The 24,542-nt window shown below is 42.3% G+C and overlaps 1 protein-coding gene across 1 annotated transcript in view; it reads left to right on the plus strand.

Annotated features, from left to right (window-relative positions):
• Positions 1–4,205: 4,205 nt before the first annotated feature.
• Cmtm4 (CKLF like MARVEL transmembrane domain containing 4) overlaps positions 4,206–24,542 on the plus strand; it is a 58,454-nt gene continuing 38,117 nt past the window's right edge. The window contains exon 1 of the mRNA XM_047527874.1: positions 4,206–4,587. Coding sequence (XP_047383830.1) covers positions 4,402–4,587 — 186 coding nt within the window. The 5' untranslated portion in view covers positions 4,206–4,401. The remainder of the gene's footprint in view (positions 4,588–24,542) is intronic.

The raw sequence follows: 24,542 nt of genomic DNA on the forward strand, positions 1-24,542 counted from the left end.
AGGCCCCCTGGGAATGCTCTCAAGCTGAACACTCTTTCAGTTGGAGTCCACCCTCTAATATGGCCCCTAAGGCCTTGCAAAGAATGGTCCCTGGCTCCATTTCAGTTTCTGGTCTTCTCTGTCTGTCTCTTTCCCTTGAACTCTGCACTTGAGTTCTTCAACAATGCTGAATGCGTTCATCTCTGGGCCTTTGCACATGTTGTATCCTCTGCCTGGAATACTCTTCCAGCAATCCTTACCGTCCTCTTGTCTGGCTACCTGGTGCTCATATTTCTGATCTCAGCTCAATTCTGACCCACAGATGCAAGGAAGTCCTTTTGCTGTTATCTGACACACCATGATGAATACTCTCTCTCCCTCAATAACTCAGCATACACTCTGTCCTCTCTACTGGTTTTGGTACTTGCTCTCCATGTTCCTGCAGGCAGACTTTGTTTGCCTTGTTTACCACCAACTCCCGAGATCCTTTCTAAAAATTTGTTTTAAACTTAACTTTTATTTTTATCAGAGTAACATGGGCACATAGTTAAGAGAATCAAATAGTTCTACAAGGCCCATCACCCCCTCGACATTCCTGCTTCCCAGAGGCAACACTTTTTAACTTTTAACTGACTAGTTTTTGTATTTCTTTTCTTTCTCCCTTTTCCTGTCTTTTGTGGTGCTGGGGATTGAACCGAGAGGCACTCTACCACTGAGCTACATCCCCAGTCCTTTTTACTTTTTTTTTGAGACAGGGTCTCACTAAGTTGCTGAGGCTGGCTTCACACTTGGAAATCCTCCTGCCTCAGTCTCCGGAGTTGCTGGGGTTAGAAGCTGCTACAACACACCGGTCTTGTACTTAGAGATTTAATTAACACACATACACTGCTATCCTTGATTTTTCAGTTTAAGCATCTGCTGATCTCCCCAAGTGGATGGAGTGTGTTCAGGTCTCTTGCCCATCTTCTCTTCTTATCACACATACATACTGCCTGATCCCCCTCCTCTCTTCCCAAAATGGGTATGTCTTTTAGGTAAGTGCTTCCTTCATTATTTATGCCATTATAATTATGCAATGCTATTCACAGTTGAGCCATGGGATTTGCCATCCTTACTTTCCCCTTTATGTTCATCATTTTATTCTTCTGGAAGTTAATATAGACATTTGCTTAGTTTTCTAAGCATTTATCAATAATTTATCTCAAACTATACCCAAACTATGTATTTTTCCTTTCTGTGTGTTCAGACATATTATTTATTTATTTTTGGGTGCTGGGGATTAGACCCAGAGCCTTCAAAGCTTTGTACATCTAGGCATTTTTTTTTTTTTTTTTTTTTTTTTTTTTTTTGAGATAGCTTCTCAGCTGTTGCCCAGGTTGACTTCAACTCCTGGGCCTCAACCTCCATGTAGCTATAACTACAGAAGTCGAGCTATCAAAAACATTTTGTCTTAAAGAAGTCTCTCTCAAAGACTCTGGCCCTCCATTCTGGATTCCCCCCCACCCCCCGCCCTCTTACACAGTGCCCTGCCACTTCATCCTTGGGTCCCTTATCACCTCCCTCTTGCTGCATCCACTTTTTCCTGCTAATCTTCCATTACCTTGGTTTAAATTCTTGTTTTGGTGTTCTCTTCCGCTATACTTAGCTGAACCAGACTTCTAGGTGGGGATCATTTTCCTGCAGGGTATGAAAGGGTTTGTTCCGTTCTCTCTTTGGCACCAGGGATTGAACCCAGGAGTGTTTAACCACTGAGCTACATCCCCAGTCCTTTTATCTTTTGTTTAAATTTTGAGACAGGATCTTGCTAAATTGCTTAGGGACTGACTAAATGCTGAGGCTGGCTTTGAACTTGTGATCCTCCTGCCTCAGTCTCCTGAGTCACTGGGGTAACAGGTGTAAGCCACTCTGCTCCACTGTTTGTGATTTCCAAAGTTGCTGTGGAGAAGTCTGCCTTTCTGATTCCTGATTCTTAATAATAAAACCTGTTCTTTTTTTGGAAACTCAAGGATCTTCTCTTTGCCTCAGTCTGAGGGGGTTGGGTGTGGGTTCATTTTCATTCACTCAGCACTAAAAAGAACTTGTTCTTTTTTTCCTCAAGAAATGTTATTGAATTATCATCTTTTGTTTTCTCTTCTCCATTTCCTCTATTCTACTTTATGGAAGTCTTATTCTATTATTTTCTTGGACTAGTTCTCTAATTTTCTCATTTTTTCCTCTCATTTTCTTTCTTTTGAAAATTTTTTTGAAGTGCTAGGGTTTGAACTCAGGGCCTCATGCATGCTAGACAAGAGCTCTACCACCAAGCTATGTCCTCGACCCTTTTTAGTTTGAGAAAGGGTCTCATTGAATTGCCCAGGCTGGCTTTGAACTTGGGATTCTCTTGCCTCAGCCTCCTGAGTGACTGAGGATCACAGGGATGCACACCCACACAGAACATTTTTAAAAATTAATTAATTAATTAATTAATTTTTGTGATGAGGTCTTACTATGTTTCCCAGGTCAGTTGAGAACTCTTGGGCTCAAGTGATTGTTTCGCCTTAGCCTCTAGAATGCTGGGACTAAAGTTGTGTGGTACCATGCCCAGTCCCAGCTTACTCTAAAATTTTATGGTTACATCTTCTAATTTTCTTTGAAAACACAAATATCTATCTATCTATATCTACACATAGATATATATTCATGCACAGTGATTATGTATAAAATGGTTTATATATGTATATACATGTTACAAACATTTCATGACATATATCTTATTTCGTCCTTGCTTTTTCTTGCGTTTTGATCTCTACTATATTACAGGTTATCCTCAAATGTTTGGTGACTCTTAGCTGTCGTTTATATTTCAAAGTAGGGCCCAAAAAAGTTCATTGGAAAGTCTGTGCCTGTAGGTGAGATTTCTCAACTGTCCATGTTGGGTAATCATTGTGTTGAGTGATCCCTGACTAAAAGACCTTCTGTTTTACTTTCTCCAGAGAACACAACTCCAGATTGGAGCATGGGTATGGGAGGGGATCCAGGGAGTCCAATGCTTCTTTAAAAAGTTTTCAATTGCTCGTCTTATTTTTTGTTCCTGTCTTCACCCCCCACTTCTAGACATACTTGGTACCAGCAGATGTCAGAGCCTAATCCAGCCTTATTCAACCTGTTGAACTCGTACTCTCTCCTCAATTCTTAGTATATTGCCTAATACAAAGTAAGTGCCCCCAAAATATTTGTTGGTTAAATAAATTATTAGTCATTGTCCTTCCATCTTTGAAAATAGTTGGTACCTGTGCTCTGCCCACCACTTAGTGTGTGACCTTGGACAAACCACTTCCACTCTGGAAGTTTTAGTCCTCTTTTCTATAAAATAGCAATAATAACACCCTATCCAAGTGCCTTGCTCAGTGCCTAGAGCTGGGGAAACTCTCAGATATTTGTGGTGTGGAAGAGTTCAGTATCCAAGTGACAATTCTTAGAAAGCTAGCGTTTTACTTAACTTAAAATTAGTCTTCACACTTGAATTGCAAATTGGTCCCTAATTAATGTCTTCAGGGCAAAGTCTATGCTTAATCTGGCTTGATGTTGACACAGAGGTAGCAGAACCTTTTCAGGCAAGAGAGGAAACTAGCATTAGTTACCAAGAACTTACTGTGTTCAGCAGGCCGGGGGTCCAGAATTCATAGGGGACCAGTGTGGGTCCTGGAGACTCTACTAATCCCGATTTCTCACTCCAGTCTGCTGTTCGTCAGAACTGGCTTATTGCAGGGCGCCCCGCGCAGAAGCCCACACTTACCCATCTTGTCCTTCACACAGTCTGGTGGCACAGTTCATCTTGGTCCTCACCGATAAGTCCCCCAGTTTACCTGTTGAAGACTCCACTTTCTCGAAAGGAGAGACTGATGCCCTGGGAAAGGAGTTCCATGCTTCCTCGGCCGCCTCGACCCTCCCTCGATTCCTCCAGGTCCCCACCACCGCTTTTCCGGAAGGCTGGTGCTCCAGAGCTTGGACCGCCGGCGCCCACCAGTGGCTCTGCCCGCGCGCGCGGCGCAGGTGAGGGCGGGGCCTGGGGCGGGGCCGAGAAGACGGCGCCCCGCCCCGGAGGCCGAGGCGCTGCCCCTCCGCCTGCACCTCGCCTGTCCGCGGAGCGCCGCCGAGCGGCCAGCGGGCGGGCCCTCGCTCCGCCCCCTCCCGGCCGGCGCGCGGCTCCCGCCTCCTTCCCTCTGCGCCCGCTCCCGCCTCCCTCCCTTTCCGCTGCCGAGGCGGCGGGAGCCGAGCCCGAGCGGACCGAGCCGCGGCCGCAGCGGGCGGCGGGCGCAGAGGCGGCGGCGGGCCGCGGCGGGCAGTCGTGCGGCGGCGGCGGCGATGCGGCGTCCCCGCTGAGCCCGCCCGCTCCTGGCGCCAGGGGCCCGCCGCGCGAGGCGGCCCGGGCCAGGCGGCAGCATGCGGAGCGGCGAGGAGCTGGACGGCTTCGAGGGCGAGGCCTCGAGCACCTCCATGATCTCGGGCGCCAGCAGCCCGTACCAGCCCACCACCGAGCCGGTGAGCCAGCGCCGCGGGCTGGCCGGCCTGCGCTGCGACCCCGACTACCTGCGCGGCACGCTCGGCCGCCTCAAGGTCGCCCAAGTGGTAGGTGCTGGGCGGGGCCCCAGGTGCGGGGCGGGCGGCCTAGCCGCGCGCCTTCCCTCGGCGCGCCCCGCTCCCACTCCCGCTGCGGGGGCGCAGGCCCGCCGGCCTCCGCTGCGTCCCGGGGCCAGAGCGTCCCGGGTCTTCGTATCCCTCTCTCCGGCAGGGTTCCCGGCCGCCCTCCCTTCGCCGGTCCCTTGGCCCTCAGCCAGAGCCTGCCCTCTCCAACCTGGTAGCCTCAGGTGTGCGGTCTACCTGCATACCTGTCCCCGGGCCTACCTGGCCACTCCCGCTCTCTTTACTGGACTAGGTGGTGTGTGGAGCCTAGCGCGGGGATCATGCGATTTTCTGGGTACTACTGGGCTTAGCAACCTGTGGCAGGTTTTCGGGGCCCGCGCAACCTCCGCACGGTCCTTCCCTGGGTCTCTGGAGACTGGGGACTGCTGCTTGGTTTCTTCCCTTGTACCTAGCAGGGTGCCTAGTGTACGGTGGACGCTCAGTAAATGTTTGTTGAATGCGGAGGCTTGTAGCCGAGATGCAGTGGGAGAGCCTAGATCTGCCTGCTTTCTCCAGTTTATACTGCAGAGGTTTGAGTCCTCCTAGCATCCTGGAATCCTCTGCCCAACACCGGGTGTCAGGCACTGCCCAGTTGGTACCCAGAGTTAAATCACTCCAGTAGGGCAGCCAGTTTTGGAGGTAACAGAAATCGGGAACTTTTTGTTGGACTTGTCCGTAGTAGAACTCATTTCTCAGGGTCCTGATTTTTAGCCCCATGATGTTCAGGGGAGGGGTCTGTCACCCCTGTTCCTGTTATGGGGTTTTTTTTGAGAGGCCTCTCTGGGCTGTTGCTTAGCTCTTTTGTGGACAAGGCATACTGCAGCTTGGAAAACCTGTGTATTCCACATTTTCCTCTACACAGGTAGGCCTCCCCAGCCTCAGAAGCAATTTGTACGGAACTGCAATGTATGAGCATTTTATTTCTTGAAGCATTGGTCTTGATGTACTTACTTGGGTGCATACATAAACATTCCTTGGGAATAACATCATGTGTGAACACCCCTTAAATAAAGGTCCCAGTGTTTGTAAATTACCGAATCACAGACTGTTTTATCTCTCTCATGGGTGGGAGGCTTGTTCTGCTGATTGCTGGGGGTATTTTTGAAGAATTTTAAAGAAAGATAAATGGAGTAGGTTATCTGTCTAGACTTTTAAACTGAACTTAATTTAGTAAGCCAGAATGTTCTCAAAGATGTATTGGTTTTGTAGTTAGGTATTGCTGTCAGCAAAGAGAATGTAGGAGGTGGGGAGGAGGTATGTAATCGCTTTTTAAAAGCAGCAGCTAGCCAGTGTTTGAGTATAGTACAGATAATCAGAAGTGAACAAGAAAAGGCCCTGTGAGGCTGAACTTGGACCTGGTTGGAGTACAATACCTTGTCAAGTACCTTGCTTTGTTTACCCTGTTGGCCTTTGAAAGTAAATAGAACTTGCCACTGGAAAACTGTAACTTGCCACTCAACAGATCTGGTAAAAGAATTGAAAATCAGTTGTTTGTACAAAGTGGGGATTATCAGCTTATTATTGGGACATTGTCACCTATGGCCAGGAATGGAAGTCAATGGTATTTATTCACCTTTCAGAAAAATACTATTGTGTTTTGTGGGGCTTTAATCTGGAAGAACTTTGGGGCTCAGCCCCTAAAATCTCTCCTAAGTCTGCAATTTGTTCTTATAGAATTTAAACATCAAGAGATAGCCAGTTAAGGAAAGGGACCCATTTGAAGGGTGTGGCAACTTGGTAGTCTTGGCGTACTTGGCTGCTCAGCCTTAATAAAAATCTGGGTTTTTTCTGGGTGTGGTGGTCTCTGCCTGTAATCCCAGTGACTTGGGAGGCTGAGGTAGGAGGATTGCAGATTCAAGAGAAAAACAAAAACAAAAACAAAAAAACCAAACCAACAACAACCCTAGGTTTTTAGGGGAAAATTCCTTATAGAACTGCAAAAAATTGTACTCCAAACTGGAAAAGAAAACAAGAAGTCATTATGAAGATAGTTCTACAGTGTTACAAAACTCAGAATTCCATCAAGAATTAAGAGTTTTAATAAGTTCCAATTCTCTGGGGGTAGGGGTATTGGGTAAAATTTGACTTTTAAAAGTTTTTTTTTTAAAGATACTTTTTGTGGTATGTGGCCAATTGCAACCTGTAGATAGATTCTTGCTGCTGTGGCTGCGGCTCATAGAGAAGCAGCATTGTTATTATCATCCTGAGAGCTTTTTAAGAGTTAGTGGCTTCACCTTGACCTTCTGAATCATAATCTGCATTTTAGTAAGATTCCCCAGGTGATCCAACATGTGTGAGACTTACCTGTGTGTATCATCTTAATGGTAAAAAAAGTCTCCCAGAGCTGCTCACAACCAGCTCTATCAGTACCACTCATAATAAAAGTCAACTATTAGCCCGAGATTTTTCTGTAAAATGAGCTGGCACCTCTCTCAAAAGATTTAGAGAATGAGGTAACATAAAAACCAGCAGTTATTTCATTAGATGTTTAATTGGTGTGTAATAAATGTTAACTGTCATTGTTGTTGATTAATATTTTCTGTCTCTAAGGAAATGTGATTGTCCCCCATCATAATTATGTATTTTAATTAAATATAGTTTACTTCCTGATGATTTAAGTTTTTAAGTGGAATGTCACTTGATAGTGAAACTAATCTGAATTATTATGGAAATTAATCAGTGCAATTGCATAGATTATATCTTTTCAGAACAAAATCTGGACCTTTATTGGGGAGAATGTCAACAGTGTTTATATCAAACAATAAATGTTCACATTTTGTGGAAAAAGTTTGAGCAATTGACTTAAATGAATTTCCTTCTTTGACTGATTTCTGTGAGAGCATATTGGTTTTTAGCTCCCAGACACCATTTAATGAAATACCTGTAGTTTATGTAAGCCATTTGCTTATTATTATTTTTTTATCAACTTGATTGAAAGCAGACTTTTGCTCTTGGGATGGGGTGGGCATACTATCGTATAGACTGTAATGTGGGAACAGGCCTTCCTTGGATAGGACAAGACTTTTAAAATAGTGAAGTCCTCCAGATCAAGATGTTTTTATGATCTTTAGGCAGCCCAGTATCCTGTGTGTCAGTTTTTCCAGTGCTAGAGTGATAGACTTGATTAGAAGGGTTTTGCCTTCTTTGTGGGCTGTTCCTAACTTGGAGGTCTCTTGTGGCACTGGGCTCTTCCACTGATTGTGAACTAGTCTTCTCAAAGGCATGTGAGTTCCAGAAAGACCCTTCAGGAATCTCTGGTTGCTTCATATCCATTTATTGAGTCCCTACCATGCCCAGTTGACCTGAAAATGCTTTGTTTAGGAGTTTATATAGCATAAGATGGGTAATAGGAAATGTATAAATTAAAATTTTAGTTCTGTTAGCAGGGCATGGAGGCACATGCCTGTAATCTCAGTGACTAGGGAGTTGAGGCAGGAGGATCCCAAGTTTGAGGCCACCCTCAGCCATTTAGTGAGACCCTGTCTCAAAATAATAAAAAGGACTAGGTAAAGCTCCCCTGAGTTCAATCCCCACTACCACCCCTCACCCTTCCCAATTTTTAGCTCTTTTGATTTTGAAATCTCTCAACCATATCTTCTCTGGCTTCTTTGTGCATTTCAGGAAGTGTAAGAATTAAGGGGTTAAAATAAGGTGCTTAGGTAACTCAAAGGCAAATTGAAGTTATTTGCATTTCGGGTTGGGTAATGGCATATCTTTTATTTGGTGGAAACTTTGTCAGTTTTCTATCTCAAGACAGTCAGCACAATCCCTGACTGAAACCTGCTTTCTGGAGGATGTGCTGGGGTGGGATAGTATTAAAAAACAAATAACAAAAACCCAGACTGTGTGTTTACTAAAATCCATTGGGAACATAAATTAAAGGAACTACACAACATAAAAATAGCTACATTCATAAAGCTATAATTTTGTGTCCTAACCATAGCCAAGGTGCAGAGCTTTTCAGTTCCAGATTCCCTCAAACATACAGTAACAGGTACTTAATAAATTTGTTGCTGCTAATGGAAAACTTCCCCCATTTTGTTTATTAGTTAAAACATTGTAACATTAAATAAAATTAGAAATCATCTTAGTATGACAGACTCAAATGAACAGAACTTTGAAATTTTTTTCTTTCCAAAGGCTATGTAAGGTCCTCTGTGGTGAAGTCCTGTGACATGATTTCCAAACTTTTGGCTATTAAACTGTATAGTAAATGTCCTCATGAACAGAGCCTGAATTCCTCTTTGAATTGTTACTATTTTTTGTTGTTAATTTTTTTTTTTTCTGGTGGAGGTGGGGGTCCCAGGGATTGAACTCAGGGATACTAGACCACAGAGCTGTTTTGTATTTTAGGACGTGAGTGTGCCTTCCTGAGTCCTGGATGTTTCTCTCCTGTCAGATGAATGTAGCCATGGTTTGAGTGTGTCCCCCAGAAGTCAATAAGTTGGGACCTTAATTCCTCAATGCAGCAGTGATTCAAGGTAGGGCCCAATGGGAATTGTCTGGGCCATGGGTTTGGAGCCTTTGTGGATGGATCAGTACCTTTCTTCTGTGAGTTCTTGCCCTCCTAGGACTTACGGTTATTGTGAGAGTGGGTCATTATGAAGCAGGTCTATTACTCATGTTCTCTCTCTCCCCTGTTTCATGTTCATTTGCCCTTCTGCTTTCCACCATGAATTGAAGTAGCACAAGCCCTCACCAGAAACTAAGCCACTGTTAGAGCCTTGCTTCATTTTAGTTTTTTCCCTGCTGTGACTAAAAGGACCTGACCAGAACAACTTTAGAGGTGGATAAGTTTATTTAGGGGCTCACGGTTTCAGAGGTCTCAATCCATCAAGAGTAGGCTCCATTCCTCAGGGCTTGAGGTGAGACATCATGGTGGAAGAGTGTGACAGAGGAAAGCAGAGAGAGAGAGAGAGGTCTCCACTTGCCAGATACAAATATATACTCCAAAGCCATGCCCCCAACTCCCATCTCCTCCAGCCACACCCTACCACTTAAGTTACCACTCAGTAAATCCCTATCAGGGGATTAATTCACTGATTGGGTTAAGACTCTCACAACCTAATCATTTCTCCTTTGAAGCTCCTTGCATTGTCTCACATGTGAACTTTTGGGGTACGCCTCACATCCAAACCGTAACACTCCTGACTTCTCAGCCTCCAGAACTGTGTGTCAAAAGAAGCCTCTTTTCTTTATCAATTACTCCAGTCTCAGATATTCTGTCGTTGACTAAAACAAATGCCTACTTGAGTGCCTGAGAGAGACCTTTTTCCAGCCTAGAGGTAGTACTGGATATACCTGAGCTGCACCATATGCTTTGTTTATACCCTTAGGACTAAGGTGTTTATGACAGCCACAGCTGATTTTTTTCCCCCCCGACAGTGATCCTCCCAGAGATGTTAAAGTAACTTGCAGTAGCAGCTCTTTGGCCTTCAACAGCTGCTACCACTGCCTCTTGTGTCCTTATTAAGTAACCCCAGATCCTTTTGTAGGATGATGTCAGATTTCATTGTAAAAATAAAGTTATTTGGTATGGAATAGAGACAGAAGGCCTGTGACAGTGATCACAGATAATACATTTTCCTAAACAGTCTTAATTTTCTGTGTTTCTTCATCAGAATATAAGTAGTCTTAAGTTTTAAAAAATTATTTTACTTTAAATTATGAAATATCTCAGACACTGAGTTACAGCAATTCATGTATCACATACTTGTGTATTCACAATGTGTCCTGATATTTTTATTTGGAAAAATTAGTTTATTCCTTGGAGACAGGCTGTAAATGTAAGAGAAGTAAAAAGCAGGGCAGGATAAGATGGGATTTGGATTCCATAGCAACATGGGACTTCGGAAGCAGTAAGGATAGACTGGGAAAGGTACAGTAAAGAGCAAGGCACCCTGTCCAAGGGAGTGACTGGTGACCTCAGCATCCTGGGTGCAGCAAAGAGCCAATTTAAACTTTGAACTCAGTGTAGAATGGTTCAGGACTCAAGAGTGGGGGGACTGCAGCTGGCTGAAGAGGGGACAAATGAGTGGAAGGTACAGAATTCAGAAAGTAGCACCTCCTTGGGGAACAGATTGTGCTGTTTTAGTGTTTGGAAACTACCTTTTAAGCAGTTTACTCTCTTGATGGGAAGGATTTTTGTGTGAAAATTTCTCTTTTCAAAGGGGGTTCAGCCTTTATCCCAGTGTGCCTTGAGTGTGGATTTGTTTTACAGAAAATGAGGGGTTGGTCATGGATTTTCAGAATGGGGTCCCTAGAGTTTATTAAGGAAATAATGGGGGACTGAGTCAGAATCAAGGCTGAGTACTAATTTTATTTCAGAAACACTAATACAAACTACACTAAGCAGAATAAAGCAAGTTCTTTTGACTAGAATTTTATTGTACTGACTATTTATATGGATTGAATACTTTAACTTTTTTTTTTCCTTGTCTGTGGTGCTGGGGATGGAACCCAGGGCCCCACACATGCTTGGCAAGTGTTTTACCACTGAGCTATATCCCCAACTCTTAATATTGGTTAATGTTTTGAGTAATATACTGCTACCTCAGTCTTGGCACTTCGGATTTATTTTTCTGTTCCCTCACTCTGTTCCGGAAGATGCCCACTTGGCTCTGTTCTTTAGGTCCCTGCTCAAGAGAGCCCTTCCCTAATGACCATGTTTATGGCAGGACACTGGTCCTGCTTTTATCCTCTTGAGCTGCTTTATTACTCTTTATGGGTGGGTCAGCTCCTTGAGAGCAGAGTCTTCGTGTTGAATTTTCTGTTGTGCCGTGTCTAAAACAGTGCCTAGCATATAATAAGATGCTGAATAAACAGTTGGATATGTGTGTTTTTGATAAAAGAAAGAAAAAATAATGGATTATTATCACAGTTTGTAAGGTCAAGTTATTTGATAACATGGAATTCATGGAAAAACAATCTATTTTCACAAACTAATGGACTTTTTTAAGTGGAAAATATTGGGGAGAAAATATGGAAATAAAATGCTATCGTAATGACTTTTTCTGTTTTAACATTTTTCAAAAAGAGTGTCTACTGCTACTGGGAAACAGAAGCTTTTGCTTAGGAGACAGATTTTTGTAAAAGTGGGGGGGGAGCATAGGAAGCTTTGCCAAGCTTTTTGCTTAGAAAAGTGTAAAATGAAAACCAGGGATTCTGTCGTCATCAAAACTGTCCGCTTTCTGATTAACATGTCAAGAGAGTTGCTCCTGTCTGCCAAGCAGTCAATATATTTTGAGACCCCCTCAGAGTGGAGTAGACAGTGTAAATGTAAAGAAAAACTCGAGCTGGAGTTGGGGCTAAGGGTCATAGTGGCTGTTCTTACAAAGGTCTCTGATTAAAAGTAAAGACCAATTTCATGGGGCCTGGAAGGGGAGATTGGCAGTCTCCACTGAGAGCTGGAGAGGGCCCTAAGAAATCCTGTAGTCCAGAATTTTGGGGGCTGTAGGGTAGCTTAGTGGTAGACCACTTGCCTAGTGTGTATAATACCCTGGGTTCAGATTGGGGAAAAAAATCCAGAATTTGTTGTCTGAAAATTTCATATGACTGATTAAATTTGGGGCTTAAATGAGTTAACAAACACTTAATATGCTCAGAGTTGAATCGTGGAGTGTTCTGGATGATTTCTTTATTGCTACTGTGATTTGATGACGGGAGCAGTAGAAGCCTTCATTTTTGTGGTTTCCCATTTATTCCAGGAGCAGAGCTATGAAAAACAGTTTGAAACTCAAAGATTTCTGTGCTGGCAGAGGGTGAGGAGGGCAGGCAGGGGAGGAAGAAGAAAAGAAAAAAAACCCCAGGGATAGGGACTCTTCTAGTGGTAGTTGTTTTTTTGTTTTGTTTTGAAGATAGGGTCTAAGTGCCCTGGTCTAGCCTCAGACTCCAGACCTCTGGCCTCTGGCCTTGGCCTCCCACCTGAGTATCTTGGATTCCAGTCATATGCCACCACACCCAGCTTGGTGGATGCTTCTTTATATAAATTTGAGTGCCAGGACCAAGCTAGGTACTTAGACCAAACTCAAGAGGATGATGCAGCCCCTGATTACTGGTAGGGGAGAGAGAGGTAAGATGGGCCTCTAGCTTACCAGCAGGCTATTGGGATTAGATTATCAACCTCTGGGCCTCTACCCTTTCTTTTTTTTTTTTTTTTTTTTTGGTACTGGAGATTGAACCAGGAGTACTTAACCTTGCTTTACCTTCTTAGAGCAATTATTACAGAATATTGTCCTCCTTTGGGACTTGAGTTTGTAAATTTCATTTTCATTTTTTATCTGTTTATTTTTTTGTGGTGCTGGGGGTTAAACCTAGAGCTTCATATATGGTAGGCAAGCACTCTAGATCCTCAGCTCTGGGTTTGTGAGTTTTAGAGGATAATTTTTCAAAGATAATGTCACAACTCATACAAATATAAATGATTTATTAATGAGCGAGCCAGTAAGATGTTACAAGCTGTTCAAAGATAAAATTTAAAGTAGGTATGTACACACTCTATGAAGTGATTTCAAGTGGATGCAACTTTGCTCATAGGGGGTTCAGTTCTTTTTCTCATAATTCATTTGCCTGTCTATGACAGGAACCTTTTGCATTGCTGTTATGTACAGTTTAACAGTTGTAAAATAACTCAGAGATATGAAGGGTGCAAGTTCTATAGGATTAGAATTTAGAAAGGTATATTCTAACAAGGTCTAGTTTTCCATTGAAGTTCCTTGGTAACCTTTTTGGTTCATTTCAGAATTATTCAGTTTATCTTGAGATGGTGACCTTGGTGACCTCCCAGGAAAGGGTTTGGGCAGGCAGAATTTTAAGCCATACATGTTAGATTCTCCAGGTTTCTTTTGTCCTCTTTCTCCCTTTCTTCTGCTCCTGTAGCCTGAGGGTGATCCTGAAGTATCTGGGTTGCTGGATGAGCATCCTTTATGGTCTTCTGGTCCTCACTCTAGATTTCCCTATTGGTTTTTGTTTGTTTTCTCTGGTTTCTTTTCTTAAGAAAAGTAGATCTTGATTGCCTACACTTAGGATCATGCCCTTTAGGCCTCAGTCTGGTTTTCAAGAGCTTCAAGTGAGGCCCTGATGGGTCAGGAGTCCAGGCAGGAGGGTTACCTGCCCGTAGAGTGTTGGTGCAAGATTGAATGGAAGCTGTCTAGCCCAGAGCCTGGTACTTGGTGAATATTAGCCATTACTGATCACCAGTGTCTCCTGCCTTATCTGGCCAGGTTCTGGTCCAGTCACTCTTCCTTTAGGTTCTTTCCAAATATATTTGTCCTCCCAGCCTGGCTGGAAACGTCTTGTTCCTCTGCAGTAGCAGGCTGCTGCTTGCAGGACTGCTTCACCTGCTCAGCCAGGAGCCCCCCAGAAGTGACTGGGTTGGAGTGAGGGAGGGGCCTGTGTCCCTCCCTCTTCCTGTTGGCCCTCCCTCAGTGTGTCTTCTTTGTCTTGATCGATGTCCTGGCTCCTGTGATATACTGTGATACAGAAGTAGCTTACATCACATATGTCCTTCTCCCAAGACACTGGTTTTCTGAACACACTTGGATGATGAATATCTGTGTTTTATTGTGATAAGTTTGTACTTATCTATATAGCAGGACCCTATTTTCTTCTGTTCAGGATCCCTGGTGATGAGTTCTTGACTGTTTAGCAAGTGTTTGCCAACTCATCCAAGTTCAGTCTGATGGATTAAGTTTGGTATAAGTCCCAAGTGCAGGAAGAAAAGAAAAAACAGCTCATTCATGTTGAAGGTGACAGCATGGTGTTAATCAATAATGGACATTTGATGTGGCTTAAAATAGTTAGACACTCAGAATTTTTAGACTATCCACAAGTGTTTCTCCCTTGTCCTCCTGGTGAGGAATCTGACCATTAGAGAAGTTTTGACTTTGCCAGTGGCTACCCAGTTTGTTGGTGGTCCTAGAACCTGAATCTTGGGCTGGTGTTCTTTCCTTTGGCCTGGGTACAGGTTTGATCCTTTCCTTCCTAAACCAGATATTGGGACTGTAGTAGTCAGAGTTTTGTCACTGTGGCAACATATCGGAGAAAATTAAAAGGAAGATAGATTTATTTGGGTTCATAGTTTCAGTCCATGGTTGCTCGATCCCATTGCTTTGGGCATGTAGCAAGGCAGAACATCATGGTGGGGAGTACATGTGGAGCAAAGCTACTTACCTCATGGCAGCAGCAGAGAGACAGAGAAAGGGAGGGAGGAAGGGGTCAGTCCAGTGTTCCCTTCAAAGTCATGCCCCCAGTGACCTACTTCCTTCAGCTAAGCTGTACCTCCTAAAGTTTCAGCTGCCTCCCAATAGCACCACCATCTGGGAACCATTGGGGATATTCCAGATCCAAACTATAACAGGGAGGTTCTATGAAATTTTCATCATAGTTCTTTTTTTTTTTTTTTTGTGATGTTGAGGATCAAACCCAGGGTCTTATACATGGTAGGCAAGCACTCTACCACAGAGCTATTCCCCCAACCCCTTGATAATCTTCCTTATCCATTATGTGATTATGGGAAGATTAATGAATTGTGAAGAACCTTAGGCAATTTTAGGATAGTAGCTTAGGAAACATTGTACATGACAGATCAAGTCTTCATCTGTGCTCTTCTGTTTAAAGGACTCCAGTCTAGGCAAATCATTTGAGTGAATGTACTGGACCAGGGAACTGGTGAGGAGCCCCAGGTTTGGATTATAAGAGACTATTCTTGATAGATACAATTTTGCTTTCTAGTTCCTTTATTTTGATGCTAGTAAAGTGAGATCAGGATAATTTGTCCCCAAATTTATCTATATTCTTTGTAGAGTGTGGTTTCGGAGCTGATACTGGGCAAAAAGGCCCCCAGTGTCATAGGTAAGTCATTCTGTATGATCGTGTATGTGGTACTGATGTGTGTGGTGACGGTGGGGATGGTGGTGATGTGTTCCTGTGGCGTGGTGGCTCCAAGGCTTTGGTAAGGTTGCCTGGCAAATGCTGCATGTTTCTGCACCTTGCCTCCAGCACCTTTGCTGGATTCCTCAGCTTGGAGGCTCTGGAGCTGTCAGGTTAGTTAAATGAGTGAAGTTGCCAGGTTGAAGGAAAGCCTGAGCGGAGCCCTGTAGGGCCAGTGGTTGTAGAACATTGTATCTAGCTCCATGGAGTTATGTAGGTGGAGTGCACTTTTTTTTAAAAACAAACTATAAAATCTATTATTGTGTCCCAATAACAGATTGGTATAAATGAAAAACTAAGTTAAAATTTGAAAAATTTTTTCGGTAGTGGGGATTGAACCCAGGGGCAGTATACCACTGAGCTACATGCCCAGCCCTTTTTATGTTTATGTGTATGACCCTGGAACAGGATCTCAGTTGCTTAGGGCCTTGCTGAGTTGCTGAGGCTATCTTGGAACTTGCTATCCTCCTGCCTCAGCCTTCTGAGCTGCTGGGATTATAGTAGTGTGGCATTGTGCCCTGCAACAGTAAACTTCTTAATACTTAACACACAGATCATCAAGACCTGCCAAATACAAAGTTTAGCCAGATTGGCTTCATGATCTTTTTGTCAAGAAGAACAAAGAAAGTCCCCAACATCCTACTGTAAGTCACTCTAGTCTAAGGCCACTATGTACAGTTGGGCAGGTTATATACTGCATAGCTGGTCCAGTTGAGAGACTGAAGACTGAGGGAGGCTGAGATCCAGCTTGAATGCTCTGTTTGTCAAGTCATATGTCCCAACTCTGAGAGTGTCCACTGGGAGGAAAGTTTGCCTATTCCCAATTCATCAGCTCAGAGAAGGTTGCCATTTTTAATTTGGTAGCCTGTGCCAAGCTAAGCTCCCATTCAGACCAAGATCCCTTCCACACTGACACAAAGGTACTGTATGAAGCAGCTTAAGTAATTTTAAAATTTTTATTTTTTACTTTTTGATAGTGCTAGAGATTGAACCTAGGGTCTTTAGAATACTAAGCAAAAGATCTGCCAGCAGCTTATGTCTTCATTATTTAATTTGGGAAATTTATTTTACAGATATGGCTTAACTGTGATGTAAGTTAAATAGGAAGTGAGTTATAAACCAAGCAAAATGTAAACTTCAGATATGCTCCAGATACGGTATTTAAAAGATTTTTAAATTTTAAAAAATTTTATTTGTTGTAATTAATCATACATGACAGTAGAATGCATTTATACATTTTGATAGATCATACAGAGTGTATTCTCTTATTTTTCTGATTATATGTATTGCAAGATCACATCAGTAAAACAGATTTATTTGAATTAATAAGCATATGCAGCACCTTTCAGCATTTTCTTCCATGTATGCAGTGATGATGCATTCAAACTAACTGAATGAATACAGATAAGCAGATAACTTGCTAACCTTATTTAGCTAGAGTTCTCACTTGTTGGATATAAGGGTTCCTCTCAAAATCTAAGTTATCAAAATGTCAAAACTTAAGTTATTGCCAGCCGATGGCTCACGCCTATAATATCGATGGCTCATGCCTATAATATAAATGGCTCAGGAGGCTGAGGCAGGAGGATCATGAGTTCAAAGCTAGCCTAGCAACTTCGCAAGACACTAAGCAACTCAGTGAGAGAGAAAGAGGAGGGAAGAGGGGAGACTGGAGAGGGGAGAGGGAGAGAAACTTCATGCTCCAGATACAAAATATATACCCCAAAGTCATGCCCCCAATTAACCACTTCCTCCAGCCACACCTCACCTGCCTCCAGTAACCACTCAATTAATCCCATCAAGTATAAATTCACTGATTAGGTTAAGGCTATAACTCAATCGTTTCTCCTCCAAACCTAATTGCATTGTCTTACATGTGAGCTTTTGGGGGACACCACATCTAAACCATAACAGTAATAGAGGTGAATGCAAACTGCCATTGGCTTTCCACTCTAGGGGTCCTGCTGGGAGTGTGTAAGATGACTTTGTGAATGACCAGGCTGCTGCTAATACTGCAGCTGGTGCTGGTCAGCTCTCAGTTGTCAGGTGCAGATACATGGGGTTGGATTTACTCCAGGAAATCTAAGCCTTCCTGAGAACCCTGGAGGGGCCGGGGTTGTGGCTTAGTGGCCAGGCACTTGCCTAGCACATGTGAGACACTGGGTTCGATCCTCAGCACCACATAAAAATAAGCAAATAAAAATAAAGGCATGTTGTCCATCTATGACTACCAAAAATAAATAAAATAAATAAAATTAAAAAAAGAGAGAGAGAACCCTGGAAAGCAGCAACTGAGGCTTCACAAATCTGAGGTTTTTATTTGAGTCAGTGCTTTACTCAACAGCACTCAACTTTTCTTTCTAGCTGCCTGGTCAACGGCATCCTGTGGCCCCTGAACCCAAAGGACCCATGAGCTCCCTTCACAGACCAGACTGTGACCTGATTTTGTTTGAAAGTGAAGTTGGCTCTGCTGGGCGCCTCTCTGGCCCTGCTTTAGCCTGAGGCCAAACCAAGTGCTTCATCCCCTGCCAACTTGTGGAAGGTTACCCGTCTGTCAGGCTTGTCTGTGCTTGGCAGGGGCTCATGAACACTGACTGCCTTGGTCTGAGACTTGGGACAAAAATTAGCTGGTTGGTACAGGGCCCACAGCTCCACAGTGGAGGGCAGGATGTGGCACTGTCTTGTCTCGATAGTTGAGGACTGGCTGTCATTGGCCTGAAAGAGACCCATGAATGAGTCTGTCAAGGAGCAATTGGAAGGTGCAGGCTAAAAGGGAAGGAGTGTTCTCAGTACCTGTGGATGCCTTGTGTTGTTGCTGCCAAGAAGAGCAAACACTATGTTTGAAAATGAGTAGACTGCAAAGGGAAGTATGTGAAAAACATTGCTGCCTGACTCGTTTGCAATGGAAAACAATCCCTGGCTTTAAGGAATGCCTTATTAAGAGGCCCAGAAGAACAAACCACATTGCACTGTTTTAAGTGACTACACACAAGTGTGGTACAACATTCAGAATCTGTGGTATGTACACCTAGGCATTTTCTGTTTTATACTACCATAACCCAAAAAACCAACTTTTTCGAGGTGGCGTTTCTGGGGATTGAACCCAGGGGGACTTTACCACTGAGCTACATTCCTGGTCATATTTTTTTAAATTTATCTTTTATTTTGAGGCAGAGTCTCATTAAGTTGTATAGGGTATTGCTGAGTTACTGAGGCTAGCCCGAGCTTTCTATCCTCCCACCTCAACCTCCTGTGCAGCTGGGATTACAGGTGTGTGCCACTGTGCCCAACCCCAAAACATAACTCTTAAGGGTCAGAGTAGTCTCAAATGTTTTTTTTTTTTTTTTTCAATTTTTTTCCCTATAGCTTTATTGAGGTAAAAATGAAGTACAATAAAATGCACATATTTGAAGTATGCAACTTGATCAGTTTTGACATGTATGTAACCAACACAATCAATATAAAAAGGATTTCCGTTACTTTTTTTGAAATTTGAAATCATGCAGACTGGGTTTCCTGCACAATTTATTAGAAATCAATCACCTTAAGATATATAGAACACCTCCCCCACGTCAATTATTTCAAAAATAAATGGCACACTTATAAATTACCTCAGAGGTCAAGGAAGAAAGCACAAGAAAATAAAAAGTGCTTTGAACTAAGTGATAATAAAAGCTTAAAGCATCAGGATCCCTGAGATGAAACAGTGCTCAGATGAATACTTATAACTTAATGTATTTGTATCAGGAAGAAGCTAGGATAACAAATTATTTTCAAATTATGTAGTAGGAAGGAAAAAATAACCCTAAGAGCAGAAATATATGAATAGAGAAGAAATAATACAGCTAAAATCTGATAAAAAATTAACTAGTCTGATCAAGAAAAAAACAAAAAAAAATTAATATCAATGGAAGGGAACTAAATAACCCTGCAGATGCAAAAAACATATTAAGGTAATATGACAATTGCATGCAAACATGATAGCTTACATAACATGGTCTATATTAGAGACGGATCTGTGTGCTGCTGAGAAGTGTATTCAGTCATTGATGGATGAAATATTCTGTGTATGATTGTTAAGTCTAAATTATCAATTTAGCTTCTTTAGTTTTTGTTTGGAGATCTATCCAGTGGTGATAATGTGAAAATGACCCAGTATTATTGTGTTGTGGTCTATTTGACTCTTGAAATTGAGAAGGGTTTGATGTATGTAGATTCTCCATTGTTTGAGGCATAAATGTTTGATTGTCATGTATTGATGTATAATCCCCTTACGCTGAGTGAAAAGTTCTTCTTTGTCCCTTCTGATGAACTTTTTTAAAATTTTTAGTTGTAGGTGGACACAATACCTTTATTTATGTGGTGCTGAGCATCAAGCCCAGTGCCCCACGCATGTGAGGCAAGTGCTCTACCCCTGAGCCACAACCCAGTCCCCTTCTGATTCACTATGCTTAAAGTCCTCTTTACCTGATAAAAACAGAAATCCCTGCTTGTTACACAATCTGAGTGATATGTTTTTTCCCATCTTTTCACCTTCGGTCTGGATGTCTTTGTCTGAGGTCTCTTGGAGACAGCACATTGTTGGGTCTTGTTTTCAGTCTCAAATGTTAAAGCATAGTTGCAGGCATTACATTTTCTACACGTAATAGATTATATGGATGATCTGTTCTGATAGACTGTATTTAAAATGTTCATTTCTGATCACCTGCGCTCTCTGATGCCAGTTTCCTGTTGGTGATTAAATCCCTGAGAGTGTCTGACTGGGTGGAACTTTCCCAGCGAGGCCCAGTTAGAGGTGCTGGCCAGCCTGTGGGTTGATGTCCTGCTGTCAGGTACCCTTCCTCCTTAGGTATGACACCTCAGGGTCCTGAGCTTGACACCCTGTGTGAGGAACAGCCTGGGTCACTTCCCTAGGGGCAGGAGGGGAAAGGAGTAAGGATGGGATGGTCAGCTTCAGGAGGGGTCAGTGACACTGGTCTTCCATAAACCACTCTTCCTCTCCCCATGACAGACCTTTGCTTAACTCTGCTCTTTCCCTCACACTTCTTCCACATGTCCTGGTCTCCCCTGCTCCTGCCCCTGGCCTTTGTTCCCCTCCAGTAGCCATTCTCCTTCATCATCACTCACAGGCCTCCTTCTATCCAGTCACCCTTGCACTCATCTGATTCCTACTCCCCTTTATTTGGTGACTCCCCAAGTTACTGCTTCTCTTGAGAAACCTTTCCCTATTTCTATTTTTCCTGCTCCAGCCACACATCTGGTGAAGTGTCTTTGGGGAATCTGTGCTGGACAAGGCTTACAAAGCTCCTTTATGTCAAGGAGCTCACAGTTTAAAGTCATATACACATTTGTCTGTGTTATAAATAGCACATTTTTAACTTGAATGCCATTTCCAGGATGGAACAAACTTACTTTCTGATTATAACAGTATCTGTGTCTGTTTAAAAAAACAAAACAAAAACAGACTATTGTATAATGAAGAAACAAGTAAAAATTTCCACTGTTCTCATCAATTAGACAGAATGACCTTCATTAGTAATTAGGTGTATGGCATTCTAGACTTGTTTCTATGTGTGCAAACCTAAAGAAATGGGCTATAACTCATCATTGGGTATAAAACAGACTGGTTTTTGGAATTCAAATACAGATTTACATTATTACTTTTACGAACTTTTGTTTTACTGGGAATTGGGCCCACAGGAGCTTTACACCTGCAAAGATCCTAACCCTTTGTATTTTGAGATAGGATCTTGCTAAGTCATTGAGGCTGGCCTTGGATCCTCCTCTGCCTCAGCCTCCCAAGTTGCTGGGGTTACAGATGCGTGCTTCCGTGCAGGTGCTTTTAAGAACGTTTTATGGAAATACAGAATATGTACCAAAAGAGCATAAATCATGTGTACAGCAAACTTCTGAACAGTTTGCTTCATTGTGCCTCTCTGGTTGGCCTAGGCTAGTGGACACTGTCTTGCTTTCATTTTGGTTACCATTTTGAAAATTCATCTTGTGTTTCAAGATTGAGTAGCAAAATTGAAGACTTTGTTTTCTCTTTTGAATCTGGAAGAAATAACTAAAACTAATTTATAATTTGTCATATCTTGATTTTGAATTAGGGAATTATACATCATTTTATTTGAGAGCATAACTAAACTGTCCAAAAATTTGCATTACGGAAGCTTGGGCACATGCCAACAATGGTGGTAGTCTTCACTGTTCTGTTTTTAAAATCAACATGCTGTAAATCATAAATTTCTGGTGTACAGTTCTATGAGTTTTAATGCATACATGCGTGTGTGCACATATGCACTCATGCACATATTCACTTAGTCCCTACCACAATTAGATGCAGAACAGTTTCATCAGCCCACACATTTCTTCCTCCCAATTTTTGGTGACCACCCATCTGTTTCTCATGACTGTAGCTTGTATTTTCTCAAATGTTATAGAAATGAACATAGAATGTGTACATTTTTAGACTATCTTTCACTGGTGTAATGCACTTGAGATTCATTCAGTGGTTGTGTTTATCAATAATTCATTTCTTTTTGTGAACGAGTAGTTTGCCATTATAGGCATGTCCCTCAGATTCTTTCTTCTTTCCTTCCTCCCTTCCTTCCTTCCTTCCTTCCCTCCTTCCTTCCTTCCTTCTTCTCCACGTAAGGTAGGAGTCTATGTTGTCCAGGTTAGCTCTGAACTCCTGTGCTCAAATATCCTCCTGCCTCAGCCTCCTGAGTAGCTGGGGACTATAGATAACCCGATGGTACCTCAGTTTCTTTAGTCATCACCTGTTGAAGGACATTTGGGTTGTTTGCAGTTTTTGGTGACTATTATTATGAATAGAGTATAAATAATCATATAATGTTTTAATGTGAACATAATTTGTTCTTTCACAGGCTTAGAGTTCCTGGGCATAGGGTAAGAGCATGTCTAATTGTTTAAAAAACAAATAATGTTAGGTACCATTTTGCATTCCAGTTGCTCTGTCTCCTGGTCAAGCACTTGGTATTGTCTTTTTTCCCCCAAAGCCATGCTAATAGGTTTGTTGTAATATGAGTAGCTTTGGTGGTTTTAATTTGCATTTCTCTTAATGACTAATGATGTTATGTACTGTGGCTTATTTGTAATGTATATTATCTCTTGGATGACTTATCTAAGTCATTCTGTTCTCTTGGACAGTTTATTTTCTTGGTTGATGAATTTGATAATTCTTTTTATACTCTGGATCTATGACTATTATCAGATATATCTGACTTGCAAATATTTTAGTTCTGCCTGTGGCTTGTCTTATCATTCTATTAGTAGTAATCTTTTGCAGAATAGGTTTTTTTCTTTTTAAAGTACATGAAATTTCCATTTATTATACACTTATATCATAGTAGTTCAAATGCATTCTCTACAACTATGCTTCCATAACTTCTTTGGGATTAATTGAGTCGTCCCCAATGTGGACATGACTTTACCACTGACCCTGAAGTTAAAACAAATAAAATTCCAAGTATTAATAAACTAACAAATGGCCCTCAGCTACATAGGGTTGTTAATCTCCAAGACATATGTTGTCGAAATATTTCTTCTGATTAGCGGTTGTAAGACAGAATCTTCAAAAAAAAACAAGGGCGGAACAAAAGTACAAAGACACTTATGCAGCTTAAACCTCCATGGTCCTAAGCCCAAGAGAAGCAAGGCCAAACAACTTTCCTGCAAACTAAAAGCGTCTCTAGTATTTTCATCTAATTGACTTTCAGAGATAGATACCTAAAACCTATCATCTTGGCTGTGGTTGCATTAATTATTCTAAACAGTTTAATACCCATCCAAGTCCAAAGGTGAAAGAACACATACACCGGTATGGTTATCTGCAGGAGCAGACTATAAAAGCAAAGTCTACTTATCTTTTTATGTGGTGCTGAGGACCAAACCCAGTGCTCCACACATGCTAGGCAAGTGCTCTACCACTGAGCTATGACCCCAGACTCACGTTTTACATTTAGATCTGTGATCTCCTTTGAGTGTTTATACAAGGTGAAAAGTTTAGGTTGAGTTTTAGATATTTACCTGTTGATGTCCAACTGTCCCAATACTGTTGGAAAGGCTAACCCCCTTTGAACCATCTCTCCACCGTTGTCAACAATCAGTTGGCAGTATTTGTGATTCTGAGCTTTCTATGTTTCATTGATTGGTGTATCCATCCTTTCATTATTCAGTCTTAATTATTGTAGCTTTATGGTAACTAAAACCAAGTAGTAAAGAGTTCTCCAATTTGGTTCTTTTCAAAATCACTCAGACCACATCTTAGTCCATTTTGTGCTACTAAAACAGAAAAAATAGCACAGACTGGGCCATTCATAAAGAATAGAAATGAATTCTTTCAGTTTTGGAGGCTGGGATGCCTAAGAACAAGGTGCCAACATCAGATGAAGCATTCTAGCTGCATCCTTAGTAGCAGAAGGTGGAAGGGCAGATACAAACTAACAATGTGTCCTCACATGACAGAAGTAGAACAGTGAGCTCACTGCTGTATGTTCTTTTATAGTGACAATAGTCCATTCTTAGGACAACCCTTATAGGGATCCAACATGACTAGTCATCTTAATTGTAACTGCCAGTTTGCTCTACAGGTGACCCTGGTGTGCATTCCAAATTGTGAAGGATGAACAAACTTATTGAGATTGGGGTGGTGATGGTTGCTGGTCATGGTACCATACCTGGGCTGTTTCTTAACTGAATTGAGATGTTAATGTGTTTTGAGAAAGCCCAGGTAGTTCTAATTGGCTGTGGCCTACCTGTGTTAGCTTAGCATATAAACTCCTTCCTCCTGCCTCAGGGTGCAGAAATTCAGCCATCTTTCTACTGTCCAGCACATACTTTGGTCCCTAAGTCTCTAATAAATTACACTGCAATCCTGTATTTGTCCACCTTTTTCTTTAGTCTTTTGGCACCTTCCACCTTTGGCAGCCCATTCTTCTGCACCAGGT

Source organism: Sciurus carolinensis, chromosome 16 (assembly GCF_902686445.1).
Source record: "Sciurus carolinensis chromosome 16, mSciCar1.2, whole genome shotgun sequence".
NCBI lineage: Eukaryota > Metazoa > Chordata > Mammalia > Rodentia > Sciuridae > Sciurus > Sciurus carolinensis.